At 40.6% G+C, this 13,947-nt stretch overlaps 1 protein-coding gene across 7 annotated transcripts in view; it reads left to right on the top strand.

Annotated features, from left to right (window-relative positions):
* ETV1 (ETS variant transcription factor 1) overlaps positions 1-13,947 on the top strand; it is a 64,752-nt gene that overhangs the window by 35,240 nt on the left and 15,565 nt on the right. For 6 of the 7 annotated variants that reach the window (XM_035903614.1, XM_009648354.2, XM_009648428.2 and 3 more), the window contains 2 exons: positions 1-73; positions 3,941-4,188. The exon at positions 1-73 is cut by the window's left edge and continues 110 nt beyond it. In XM_035903614.1, the coding sequence (XP_035759507.1) occupies positions 1-73; positions 3,941-4,188 (321 nt within the window). The remainder of the gene's footprint in view (positions 74-3,940; positions 4,189-13,947) is intronic. The other variant, XM_009648657.2, reaches the window with a different exon arrangement.

The raw sequence follows: 13,947 nt of genomic DNA, 5'->3' as shown, positions 1-13,947 counted from the left end.
CGGACCGGCCTTTCCCTACCCATCTCCCTCCATCCCAGTCCATTCAAGACAACAGCTTCCCTATGGACCACAGGTAAAACACAAAACACGTGAGGGACCCACGCAGAAGGCGGCATTTCAGTTGTGGCTGCAAGTGTCGTACATAGGGTAGCACTGGCTTCCTGCCCACAACCATTCCCCTTTTGGGTTGGGGGACCAAGGTGAAAGCCAGCAAGGTTCAGAGTGTCAGAAATGTGTACCGTTTTATGAAAGGCTGGCACCCGTCTTGATGGACTTCAGTAGTAGTCTGTGTGGGCAGTGACAGGGTTTTAATGACCTGCTGCTTCTGTCTTGTGAGGGTGATTACAGGGTGCTAGATAATCTCATCTAGGCTCCCTTTCCCACAAAAGGTTGGACCAGATGGTCTTTCAAGGTGCCTTCCAACCTGGGCTATTCTGTGATTCTGTGATTCACTTGAGGCTAGTAAGCCCTACGAGGTAACGCAGTCACTAGCAGGCATGATCCTGGCTATAAATATCTGGCCTCTTGCTAAGTAGTTCACCTATCTAAGAGATAAGTGCCCATGCTATGGTGTTACTGCTTCAGAATACTCTTTGGAAGGGTGGATCGTTTTTCCAACCCCTTTTGAAATACAGCATTTCAAACAAACTGAGATGCCAACATAAACTGTGCTTAAATAACATTAGTCTGAGTAAAAGCCACAAGAGCTAGAGACTAGAATTAAAGCTTAAACTGTCCTTAAGTCACCCTGTTTTGTTTTGATATGTTAGAAATCCCCAGACAACTGACTATCTTTTTTAGCTTTGTTTTGCAACAGATATGCTCGGTGCATTTCCCTGCTTTTTGAGACCAAACACTTGTTTGTGGAATTCTATTTATTCTAATCTTTATTGCATGAACCTGTTTTTGTCTGCTGTGTCGTGTGATTGCTCTGAGCATTTAAAATTTCAGTTGTATGTAAAGAGATATCTATGTTCAGAAACTTGACTTACCGCTTAAACATTAGCAAATTTAGCAGCACCTGAAAAGAAAATCACAATTGTTGAGAGTGCGATTTGCACGCTTCTGCTCTAATAAGGGCTATTATCTCCAGGGATTTGTGCAGATCACTTCTGAAGGGGGTTGCTAAGGTTTATATTGCAGTGTTGTGCTCTGCTGAGATAGTTTTAAATGTCACCCAGGGTTCTCTACAAGCCTGTCTGGTGGTGAGGAAACACTGAATTGGTCCCTTCAGCTGCCATAGTCACCGTCTTTCCTCTCTCCGTGGACTGTGGTCTAACCACGCAGGCCCCCAGTGAAGCCAAGCAGCGGTTTTGATTACAGGATGGTGGATAAATGTGTTTTTGTGTATACAGCAAAGTCAAGTTGTCAGGAGACTGAAATCTCCAGAAGCTAAATGGCTTCTGTGCAGAGAGCAGTAATAAGATTTTTCAGATGAAAAAAATCTCCTGCTTTAGAACAACTTGTAGAGAGAGTACTGAAGCTGTATGTCAGCCCTAATTTGAGTATTTATAGGGATTTGCATACACCTTAGTGTATTTTTCTACACACATAACACTTGCTCTGCACAAGCTTTGTAGGCTCTGTACATGATTCCTCCCCCGTCCTGTCTTCAATATTCATGTTCTTTAGGGCATTTTGCACTAATGCGTCCCTTCTGTGATAGAACATCACGTATTTTAGTGAAGTCCAAAATAGCTGACTCAGGCAAAAAAAAAAAAAAATCTCATTTTTCTCTTTTTTTAAAGGTACAATTGTAGTGGAAGATATTTTTCCCCATTTTCTTACTTATTTTGAGACTTCTCACTTCCAGTCGTTTGAAGCAAATGTATACTTCATATTTTTGTGAAATTCAGATCTTCCCGATTTACAAGGTGATATGCTACTGTAATGAGTGTATTCAGAAAATGTCATTTAAACTAATGCCCTACCTACATGAGTTCATATATAAATTGATAAGGCATATTTCTTTGGAACATGCATTGGTGGCATAAGATAGTGTTGGTATCTAGAACATACAGCCCATACATCTTCATACAGGGCATGAATCTATGAACCATAAGTGGTCCTAACAAGTACCAACAGGAATCAAATCCACTTGTATAAACAAATGGCTTGATTCCATACAAAGCTTCCAGTACAACAAGTATTATTAACTTCCTTTGAGGCTTTGTGAGTGAGCCTGTTTCTTATTTTAACTTCAAGTTGCAATTTTCTGATTCACTCCTTGACAGTTCTTAATGATAATTTCTGCTTCTTTTTTTGGCTAATGAAAAAAGGAAAAGAGGGAAATGAATGCAGTGCCAGTCAGCCTAACTGTTTCATAATACATTTGAGTTTCTAAGTTTATTTTCTGCAGGTGTAGGTGGAATTGCAAAACCCAATGTTATAGTGCAGTACTCTTTCTACTGCAAAATATAATATTTACAGCATCATTAAAAAAATTCATTTTGTCTCCACCACTACATTGTAATGGTTTCTATCTCTGTAGCTCCCACAGTATTTGTAATTAAGCTGTGACACTATGACAGTAAATATTTGTCAGACCAAGTTCACAGCAGTATTATGACAGATGTTACTGGAGTTTAAATTGTTTCAGAAACATGTACTACATATGAGTTGGTAGTCAAGGATTGTATTGCCTGTGCAATCAAACCCCTGCATTCTTCCTCACTCACCCATTTTTTTACAAGAGAACGTCTGCTTTTGCTTGCGTGAACCAAACCTGGTTCAGGTGCAAAGTACAGGAAGCTGAAGAATAATCGGTTCTTGATTTTTTTAGTGTGACAGTGAGAAACTTGGAGATAAAGACACAGGTTTCTTTTTTTTTGTCTTGTTCATGATGAGTGATAACAGGACTAGTAAGAAGTTTGTTGCAAGAACATTGCATCTGCTGTGGGTTAGTGCAGACACAATATTACTACAGCGGTGGTTACCACTACTGTGGTAATCTGCAGGACATGGCAGGAAGACTTTCTGCAGTTTGACAGGGCACGGTGGGAAAACGGCATCCCTGTATTCTTCTCTATGCTTCTGAACCTGCAGATGGCTAAGTAACTGCATTCCGGCCCTTTGGTGCAGGTAGATAGGTTTTACAGAAGAAACAAGCAGCATAGGTTCTCGAAACAAGCAGCATAGGTTCTCGAGTAGTTTTGTATGTAAATGAAGTTAATTTAAAACTGAATTCTCAGATTTTGTGCCTACTGAAGAGCATTTGGGAGTAGTGAATGGCAGTGTGGCTTGTATGGATGACTTCTTTCATGTAGAAATGACCAAGGGAACAAGTTAAGGCAGGAGGGGAATTCTTAGGCATTGTTTCTATTAGCAAAATTTGCACCCTTTCCTTTTTCTGGGGTGCATACATTCCCTTCCCATTAGAGCTGGGATGCAGTGCCAGCCTCGCAGGTAGATCTCCCATGGCGCTATCCCTGAGAGGACAGAACTGTGGACTTTTACCCTGGAATGATTCCAGATATTACCACAGAAAATACTCTTTATTCGAAGTATTTGTGTTTGTTGTGGTCAGAATGATTTCCGTGTAATAGTAAGAATGGTAAATTATAGTATAAGCAATACATTGCTAATACTCGTGAAAGAACTCTACCTAAGCCTCCTTCTCGTTACTGTGGTAGGATGTCAGTCTTTCTACTGGTTTGAAGCTGGTGTGTTTCTTGTTTTGCCTCTTCTGTTGAGAGAAGGTATTGAAAGCAAAGAGAATGGTGGTCAGGTCTTAGAGCTGGTATTAACAGGTGGGGTTTTTTTTCTTTGTTTGTTGCTGTTCTACAATTCAAGGGATCCTGATGGGAGCGCTTGGCATTATCATAAGCAAAATGTTTGCTACTGAGAAAGTGATACAGCCACTACTCGTGACCTGTGAAGATCTTTGGGAAAAGGAATGTAGCTCAAGTCCTTTACATGACCTCTCTAACTTGTGTCCTAGATTTCGCCGCCAGCTCTCTGAACCTTGCAATTCTTTCCCACCTTTGCCTGCAATGCCAAGGGAAGGACGTCCAATATATCAGCGCCAGATGTCGGAGCCAAACATCCCTTTCCCGCCTCAAGGTTTTAAGCAGGAGTACCACGATCCAGTTTATGAACACAATGCTATGGTTGGCAGTGCAGCCAGTCAAAATTTCCCCCCTCCTCTGATGATTAAACAGGAACCTAGAGATTTTGCGTATGATTCAGGTAGGTGAGACTCTCCTTTACTTCTGCATAGTAATTAAATGAGTCCAAGCTAGTGCTATTGATGTTTTGATTGTATGAATTGAAACGTGCTCTTTTGGCTTCTAAGTCTCCTGAAGTAATTAATGTCTGATATAGCTTATGAAGTAGTAAGATAGCTACATAGTCCGGCGTATCTCGTGCTACTGTTGCCGTTGCTTGCTCTACAAAGGATTTTGTTTTCCAGAACTCTCTGTCCAGACAATACACAGGTTAGAGAAGCCAGGGAAAAAAAAACTATGGGTGCAAAACTGAGCTTTGCTTAAGAGGGGGCTTGTTCTGTACTATCTCATCTCTGAATTTGTGTGCTCTGTTTTATGAGCTCTTTCATTTATCTGCCAGAAATAGAGGACTCTTTCTCCTCTTGCTTGCACTACTTTAAATCAGGAGTAACTCCACTGAAGTGGGGTTTATACAGCTATAAAACCAATGAGGGAGAAGAATCAGCCAAATTGGTGTCAGCTTCTCAGTTTGTGCATACTGCTGTGTTTTGTGGAGGTACATAATCTGTGATGCCAGGTTGCTGATGTAGAGAATACGCTGTTGCTATTAATAATGTTTATTATGATTGTGCTTATAGGGCAACTGGAATGGAGCCTTATTGCTCTATGGACAGTACAAAACAGAGGGAGGTGATGGCAGAGCCTGCTCTCAATAGCTTCTGGTCAAAGTAGAAAGATAAGCGGTAGAAAGGGTAAAAACATAAATCAAGGGAATAACATTGTAAATGTTTGCCACAATTGGAAGATAATATTTGTATTGTAGTTAGGAAAAGAGAGGGAGAATTAGGGAAGCAAAAAGGGAATTTAGTGATGAGTACCAAGTAACAAGGAGAAGGAAGCTGGAAGGGTGGTGTGGAGAGAAGCTGAGGTTAAAACAGCATGTAGTGGGCTAGGTGGGGTGAACAGCTGATCAGTACTGAGCTGAGAAAATGCAATCGAAACACATTTTTCAATGGCTGTGTAAGTGATTTCTACAGCTCCTCTTCAGTCTCTGCCTCTGTTGTGCTTTGTGTATGCCACAGTGTTGAAAGGGAGGGATTTCAGTGAGTCCTTACCATGTTTCTGGAGGAGGGTGCATTGCTTTCGTACACCTTCACCCTGAGTTGGGCAAGGGGATTGGGTAGCCCTGTCTGACTGCAGTCTGACTCTCTCTTCTGGGTGCTGCAGTACCTGCAGTGCTTCCCTGCTGGCTTAGCCTCTGGTTAGATGCTTTTGCAGTTTATTTCCCAAAGGCTGCGTAGCAGCTGATGGGAGGTCTCCTTTGAAAGTTTAGCCCATGACAAACTATCTTCATTTGATACAGCAGAGAATTTGGTTTTACTGTCTTTTCTGTAGCTAACTTAACATTGTCTATTTAGTGAGCTATTTTGTGGTATCATTGTTGTAAAGTGCTTGGTTTTGAAATTATCTCTGTGTTAGAACAGGGGAATTTGGAAAGTAGAGCTGCTTTCTCCTTTCTTAGTCTTGACCAAGGCCAAGAAGAACCAATCCTTAGGTAAATTTGAGCTAGGCCTATACCGGGAGGGGACCAAGGATGAAATATTTCTCCAGGTTGAAATATAAGACAAGATGAAAAAGAGTTCAGATTACAAGGATCAGATCTAGAACTAAACCTATTCATTGATGAAGGTTCTGAGATGTGTGGCTTTGGCAGTCATGTATCTTTAGTCTTACAGAGCAGCATGGGAGAGACTGCCTGCATAGTTAATGTGGCAATGGATAATAAATAGGGGACTGCAGCTTCAGGCACTGCCAGTCCCCTGCAACCTTCACAAGCACCGTTATTCATCCTGCTAAATTAAGGGGTGAAAAAGGCCCTTTTGTAAGCATGCTTCATATTTGTCTAGGAAGTGGGATCTCCTCCTTACATACTATTACTTTAAATCTGAGTCGGTTTAGCATTCATCTTTCTTCAGAATATTCTTTACAGGAAAAAAAAAGAAATTTTATTCTGAAAGGAAGATGTGCAAACTTTTATCCAGTCATGCCTTTTTTTTTTTTGTGCCAGCAAGAACAACATTCCACTTTATAGTAATGATGTTCAAGCAAAATTGTTGTTTCTTTTGTAGATGAAGAATTAGTTTTTAAAAATGTAATAGCTGTGTAACCAGTGGTCATGAAAAATTAATCTGTTGGTATCAGGAAGTACTTTTATTGGCCTCAGAATCACTACATTTAAGTTGACACATCTGTACACTCCATAAATTGCAGTCAACAACTGTGGTCTGTTGATATTTTGTCTTGTTACCATCTGTTCTCTAGAAACCATCATTTTCCATCCTTGCTAAGAGTACATTAAATAACCCCTTAGGAAACATAATGTATTTGTCACTGAATCATTGATTTCATTTTTCACCTATGGATGTTCAGGGAAGGAGGAATGCCAGTGTGAAAAGTCTTTTTTGCATGGTATTTTATTGCAGCTCAGATAAGAATATAGAAACATATTTAAAAAGTTCATTGTAATACACCGAGATGTTCCTTTTGGGATGTTTTTGAAAGAGCCTCATAAAAGTTCATTGCTTTTGTGCACTATACTTTTATACTTTGTGGGAAGCTGGTGAATGAAAAGCATTATTATGGAATGATTATAACTCTATTAAAACATGACATTAATTATGACATGGGAAATGGCAGATCAATTAGTTGTAATTGTAATTGCAGGTATGCAATTTCTACTGCAGAATGTTTGAGATAATGGAAAAAGAAAAATGTCAACAGAGTAGAAACTCTTCCTTATCCATCCACACTTCTAGAAGTCACAGTGCATCATACATGTTCAATCAATCAGACCTTATTTTCTGCCTCGGATTTTTTTTTTTCTCATGACTGCCAGTCAGATGTATTTAGTACTTGGTGCTATATCTAGCAACTTTAAGCACAAAGACGTAGCCAAGGACATAGAGAGCTCTGCAATTTTGCATCATTAATGAATATACCCCAGAAGGCTTCCCAAGACCTTTGTTTACAAGGGTTAATAGTGGACATCCTGTACAGTTAGCACTTCTAGAATTCAATTAACGTATTCAGTTATGTAAACAAAAAGGCCACACTTGAGATGCTTCATCTACTCTGGGCTTCATTTTGAAGCAGGATCTTTGCAGGCTTGATCCTCCCTACCTAATGTAGTGTATTTGAAAATTTACTAAGGTACGACTCTAGCTATGCATGTATCAAGTAATATTAAAAGTCTAGTTTTAAAATGACATCTTAAATTGTTGTTAAGTTTAAATCTCATATTCTGTTTTGTCAAACAAATACTCTGCTTGGAAAGCTCCTCTGTGACCATGTCTTTGACTGAGAACTTAGAAATTTGTCACACAGTGGTGTTAAGAGATAAGCAGAGGAGTTGTTGCTTGCATGTACTTATTACGAATTGCTGGGAATTTATCTGTTGAAATGTAGATAGATTCAGTCTTTCTTGAGCAGGTTAGGAGCATTAGCAGGGCTATTCTCAGAGTTACATTTCAGGGTAGTCTCTCAATTAATACGCTTGAATGGACCTTAGAAAATTTAGATTCTGTCCCTGTCACTTCCAAAAGTTTTCTTCCAAGATACTAGTCACATCACTTAAAGAATTAACTATCCAGGCAGGATTATTAGCCTCCATATCTTGCTTTCTGGGTTGCTCATCCTTTTAATTCCTGAGGCCTCACAGGCAATAAATACCTTATGTTGTCACGTTAGAATGGATGAGGAACTGCCCCTCTGACAAGAGAGATGAGTGGAGGCAAAGAGACATATAAGATGTATATACCTCCTTATTTTGGGTACCCAGTTAGGACTGGATAATTTTTCAAGAATGTTATGTTTTACATATGTTCAAAGCTTAGCTCCTAGGGACTTCCTTTGTATTTCTAGGAGAGGAGTACGGGAACATCAGGTCAGGGTCTGTGTGTAAGCACTGTAAAATTAAGAAATGCATAATATAAAAAATCTGGCAGAAGCGATGTGACTACTTTGGAAAACTTTGTTGGGGCTAGAATGGTCTTTGTTGGGGCCTAAAATTGACCATTCAGCTGTATTAATCTTGAAGTCATCTTTTCTTTTCTTGAAATGTTCTGCCTCATTAAGCACACAACTTCCAGCCTCTGTAACAAATGAAACAGGGGCTCCACCTGCGAAGCTGTTTACTGCATGGCTGTCCCTCCCCCAAACAGTTTTGACCTGTGCACTCAAGAGACAAGTGCCGAGGCAAAAGACTTTAAATTCATTTGCAACAAAGGAGTTGTATCAAGGTTGCCCAGGAAGTTGTAATGATGACACTTCTTAACCTCCTAAGTTTGCTCTCATAGGTATAGGATGTTGCTAGCATTCTACCGTGTTGGAAATGTGTATTCACCTAATGACTGGGAACAGAATAAAAAGCAAGAGTCCTTTCAAATACCTGATGTGCTGGTTTTTTGAAAAGCAAATCAATACAAATTAACATGGAAGAAGATCCCTAGTAACACATTTTCCCTAGAGATCATCTGATACATCCTTGAATTTGGGAGTTTGCAGAACAGCATAAGAGAATGTGTTGGATTAAAATTTCAAGGAAAAAAAAATATTTCTTGGAAGTATATTTATTTGCAGATTGCTTTTTTTCCCCTTTCCTTTTTTAAACAACAGTTGGATATTCTATTGTACTTCTTGGAGGTAAAGTTTAGACATTTGGAAATGCTGGTATGAAGGAAAAAAGGATATCTTAGCTGTCAGTCAGAGTCAGTGCAAGTTTTCTTTTTCCAGGATATTCTCTAGTGCATTGACCAGTGCAGCATTTAAAATGACACAACTCATGGTGCTTCTGCTAGTGTCTTTAATTATATTGGCTAATTTTTGTACAGTGCTTTGAAAATGTAAAGCACCATATGAGTGCTAAGTATTATTACTACAATTATTCCCCTGGGAGATTATTTCACAGACTAATAGACTTCACAGTTAAGAAATACTTTTGATCGTAAAGCCTAAATTTTCCCTTTGATCAGGTCCATTCCCTTGCTCATAGCTACACCTCTTTGGCTCATCCTAAACAATTCCTTGGTATTAACGTACCACCTCTAAATCTCTGTAGACAGTTTGCATGTATTCTGTTCATGTGTCTGTGTGGCTCGTTCTTGAGATCGTGCTTCATAAATCCCCCAGCTGCTTAATCTTTTCCTCAAATTCTCTCTAGGTTTTCTTTTTCTCATTCCTTTTTCTTTTTTTTTTTTTTTTTTTGGGTCAGGTTGCAAATATTTGCAGTATTTTTGAACATAGTTTTATAAAATGCTCTGTGAAACAGCACTGTCTCTATCCTTTTCCTGGATATGGTGCTTCAGTATGCGCATCTCAAAACTGCACCTCCTTTTGGCCTTAAAGAAATTCTTTTACACAGCAGTACAATTGTTCTCAACGAAAATCTGGCTGGCATAAAGGCAGTAGGGACAAGGGATAGGGGTTTGCTCTTGAGTTCACTAGGTTTAAGAAGTCTCCCCTCCTTGTTTTTGGTTTTGCAGTTTTCTCAAGTCTCACTTCTGTGGTTTAAAATATTTCACCCTCTTGTCTCAGGAGTTTGTCTTTGCTGTGTTGCTTCAGTGAATGAACGTGAATTTTGTTCAGTAGTTAAGCTGCACTACACTTTGTACTTGCTCTTAAAGCATATAAACACAAATCTGCCGTGGATGGTATGACAGTAGAAAATAATAGCATCTGAGGGGAAAACTTGGGAAACCTGGACTACTTCAGAAGATGGCTATGAAAGGCAGAATTTTAACTTTTCACTTGCTTCCCATCTAGCTGATTTCCTCTGTTCACTAATTCTGCCTGAAAGAAATCTGTAGTTAGCATAGAATTCATTTTGCAATATTATCTTCATGAACAAAGGAAAACCTGAAAACCAAGTTAATGTGAGCCTATAGGCAGGAGACCCTTTTTCCTTTCAAAGCAGACAGTACAATCTGAAAAATTGTCCTGCAGTCCCTGTTTTTCAAAGAAATGGATAAATATCCTCTAAATCTACAGTTACAGTAAGTGGCACTGGCTAATGATTTGATTTGAGGATTGAGAGCGCAGTCTGGATTTACTCTTTGTGCATTAACGCAGGTCAAATGGACACAGGCTGCATTTTAAATCAGTAATGGAAGGCTGAAGCCTGCCTTAAACCAATCACATCAGCCTTACCCAAGACTGATTGATCCCGAGGGACCGAGCCCTGGGAGCATAGCTTTTATATGAATGGACTCTCTGCAGCCTGAAGTTTCATTCATAAAATGGATGCTGAAGGGGAGAAGAAAAAAAAAAAAAAACACACCAACCCACACACGCCAAACCCTGGAATGTCCATTTATGCGGAGCTGAAGGGTGTAGTGTTCCCTCAGCTGCTGCTTTTGCCAGTTGCCTTAAAGTAATGATTAATGCTCCTTGGCCCTGCCTGCCTGAAACCTGACACCATTTATGGCCTTGGTGTGTTTCTAATGTATAGTGAATGGGAAGGCTACATTCTCAAATCAGAAACATAAACAGGAACTGGTTGGTCTGAATTCCATTCAAATATGTCACTTCAGCCGTGCAGTGTTTGTCCAACTTCGATTTTACAGGCAGGGGATGGGGCGGAGGAGAAAAAGCAACACAGACATTTTTTGCAGCGCGATTACCAACAAAAGGAGCGCGGGAGGGAGAAAATACTGCCGTCTTTTGTTGAATTCAAAGGGAAGCGATGTTTAAAATACATTTTGCAGTTACTGAGGTTAATGAAAGCAAATACATGATTTTAAAGCGTGCTCAAAAGACCAGCTCCATGTGGAATTTCAATTCAGAGCTGAATGTATGAGCCTTTGTTTTCCTGTTCTGCTGTATAAAAAGTTACACATCGCCTAGACAGGCTGTTGACATCTGGTCTCAGAAAATGCATTAGATGTTGTCATAGATCTAAAAACCAAAGTTGTGGAAAGGAAGCTGTTTGCTTAAGGTTTTCTTTCTGTATGTATGTAATAATTCCACTTAGACATGAGCTGGCAGGGCCAAATCTAGTTCTCTGGTAGATTTTTGTCAAGTGAGGTGTAAGAAATTAAACTTAACAAATTTTAATTAGCTATTTTTAGAAGGAAATGTATATGAATCTATGAGTGTGCATACTTCTAGATATTTTTTTTTCTAATTGCTGGTACGAAGGCTAGTGACAGACAAAATGAGGAACAAAAGTGTCCATTCTGAATGTTTTTAAACTGCATAATGATTTGGGAAAAGAATACTTAATTTTTAAGTTGATTTTTAGAGAAGATAGTGGCTCTGTTTCCACCCATGTAACTTCAGAGCACCTACATTTTTCATGCTGAATCTGCTAATGAAAAAATAATGCTGACTTTTCTATTTCCATGATTTTACCAACTTGTAGTTCTCTGTTGTAATTACATAGTTTCAGAGGGGAGAGTGCTTTTAAAGGTGGTTGGACTAAAATCTAATCCACCAGCATTTAAGTTGTGAACTCTGCTCAGGCAATTCCTGTATAGTGAGATTGTCATTGCTTCTGGTATTTCTACCTGAATGTCTCTTTTTGGAGAGACATACGAGTTTTAATCTAAATGTGTTTTGCAGGTTCACAAAATCATAGGTTTCATGATCAAAAGAAATCATTTGGTACTTCTCCCTGCAAAACACAGATCAAGGATTTTTCTTAGTGATGCCTGGTGCCACCTTAGTGTGATCTAGTTGTTGTTGTGATCTAGTTTGAAGAATTGCCCTTCTGACCTAAAAAGCCCTGTCTGTTTTCCAGTGATTTTAGTGTTGCTCTTCACCCTTGAGCTGGTCAGAGCTTCTCAGTGGTGGTAAACAGCTGCTTTCCACCATGAGGCTAAATGTGTTTCAGTGGTGGGTGAAGCACTCCTTTATAAACAGTTTGTCGGTGCTCTTGGAAATCCATGAACAGAAAAGTTACTTGCAGAGTGATTGTGACGTTAGTAAGTCTGAGGCCAAAAGTATGATGTGTTCTAGCTCCAAAATTTTATTTTAAAAGGCTACCCTTGTCTCTGCACTTGGTAAAAATCTCTGCCATTGCAGCAACCACCTCTCCAGGTACCAGAGGAATGCTTGCATTGCACTTGGCGAAGCCCTGCGGGGCACTGAAGGGAGGACTGCCCTACTCGCAACGTGCGTAGCACAGGGTCAGGCTGACGTGTGAGTGGCGCCTGGGAGCCAGGCTGGTCCCAGCTACCCGCGGGGCTCGAGCATGCCCTTCTGTGCCCGGTAGCACGAAGGGGAAGAGTCTGCACGCGCTGTATTTCTTGCCTATGGGAAGACAAGTGGCACAGCGCATTTAAGTCTGTTTGTACAGATGTACCAACCCTGTATTGCTGAAACAGGAGCCAAAGCCCATGTTATTACTTTTCAGACCAAAAGGACAATTGAGGAGGATACGGTGTGAGTTAAATTACACTACTGGCTGTATCCACTGGGAATTCCTTCTGTTCTTAATATGACTTAGTTGGTAATAAAGTGTAAATCTGAAAAGTAGGCAGGCAAACAGTGAGAAGGTTCCAGTTTCAGTGTCATCACTTTTATGTCTGTAAGGAAGGAGACAAGTTTCACATATGAGTTGAGGTGTTTGATGAATTCAAGATGAATTCGGGTGGCTGGATCGAAGGGCCAAGGCCAACTCTATGAGGTTCAACAAGGCTCAGTGCCGGGTCCTGCACATGGGTTGCAACAACCCCATCCAACGCTCCAGGCTTGGGGAAGAGTGGCTGGAAAGCTGCCTGGTGGAAAAGGACCTGGAGGTGTTGGTTGATATGAATATGAGCCAGCACTGTGCCCAGGTGGCCAAGAAGGCCAACAGCATCCTGGCTCGTGTCAGAAATAGTGTGGCCAGCAGGACTAAGGAAATGATTGTCCCCCCTGTACTTGGCACTGGTGAGGCCACACCTCGAATACTGTGTTCAGTTTTAGGCCCCTCACTACAGGAAGGATGATGTGTTGCTGGAGCGTGTCCAGAGAAGGGCAACAAAGCTGGTGAGGGGTCTGGAGCACAAGTCTTACAAGGAGCAGCTGAGGGAACTGGGGTTGTTTAGTCTGGAGAAAATGAGGCTCTCTACAACGACCTGAAAGGAGGTTGTAGCGAAGTGGGGGTTGGTCTCTTCTTCAAGTAACAAGTGATAGGACAAAAGGATACAGCCTCAGGTTGCACCAGGGGAGGTTTAGATTGGATATTAGGAAAAATTTCTTCACCAAAAGGGTTATCAAGCATTGGAACAGGCTGCCCAGGGAAGTGGTCGAGTCCGCATCCATGGAAGTATTTAAAAAGATGGGTAGACGTGGTGCTTAGGGATGTGGTTTAGTGGTGGACTTGGCAGTGGTAGCTTAACAGTTGGACTTGGTGATCTTAAGGGTCTTTTCCAACCTAAATGATTCTATGATTCCATGATTCTATGACTTGAAAGCAGGCAGCCACTCACCAGTACACTGTACCATTCACCTGAGCTGCCACACAGAGACTAAGGCCAGGCAGGTAGCTCAACTTCTTCACCCACCCTGTTTCAGATTGTATGCACCTTCTAAGCCTTGGTCTCCCATCTCTCTCTCTGCACGTGCATGTCTGTAATGCAATACCTCTGTATCACAGTGTGCTTTGTCACACACACAGGGGCAGTGCCCTGGGCCTCCAAATCCTTAGATGGTGTTGATAAAGTGAACTAAAAAGTAATTTGGAGTTAGAGCATAATGTAGCGTGTCCTTAGTTAGGAAGGCTATGTAAGGTCAGAACCAC

This window comes from Egretta garzetta, unplaced genomic scaffold, assembly GCF_000687185.1.
Source record: "Egretta garzetta isolate BGI_Z169 unplaced genomic scaffold, ASM68718v1 scaffold210, whole genome shotgun sequence".
Taxonomy (NCBI): domain Eukaryota; kingdom Metazoa; phylum Chordata; class Aves; order Pelecaniformes; family Ardeidae; genus Egretta; species Egretta garzetta.
This window is presented reverse-complemented; position numbering and strand designations above follow the sequence as displayed.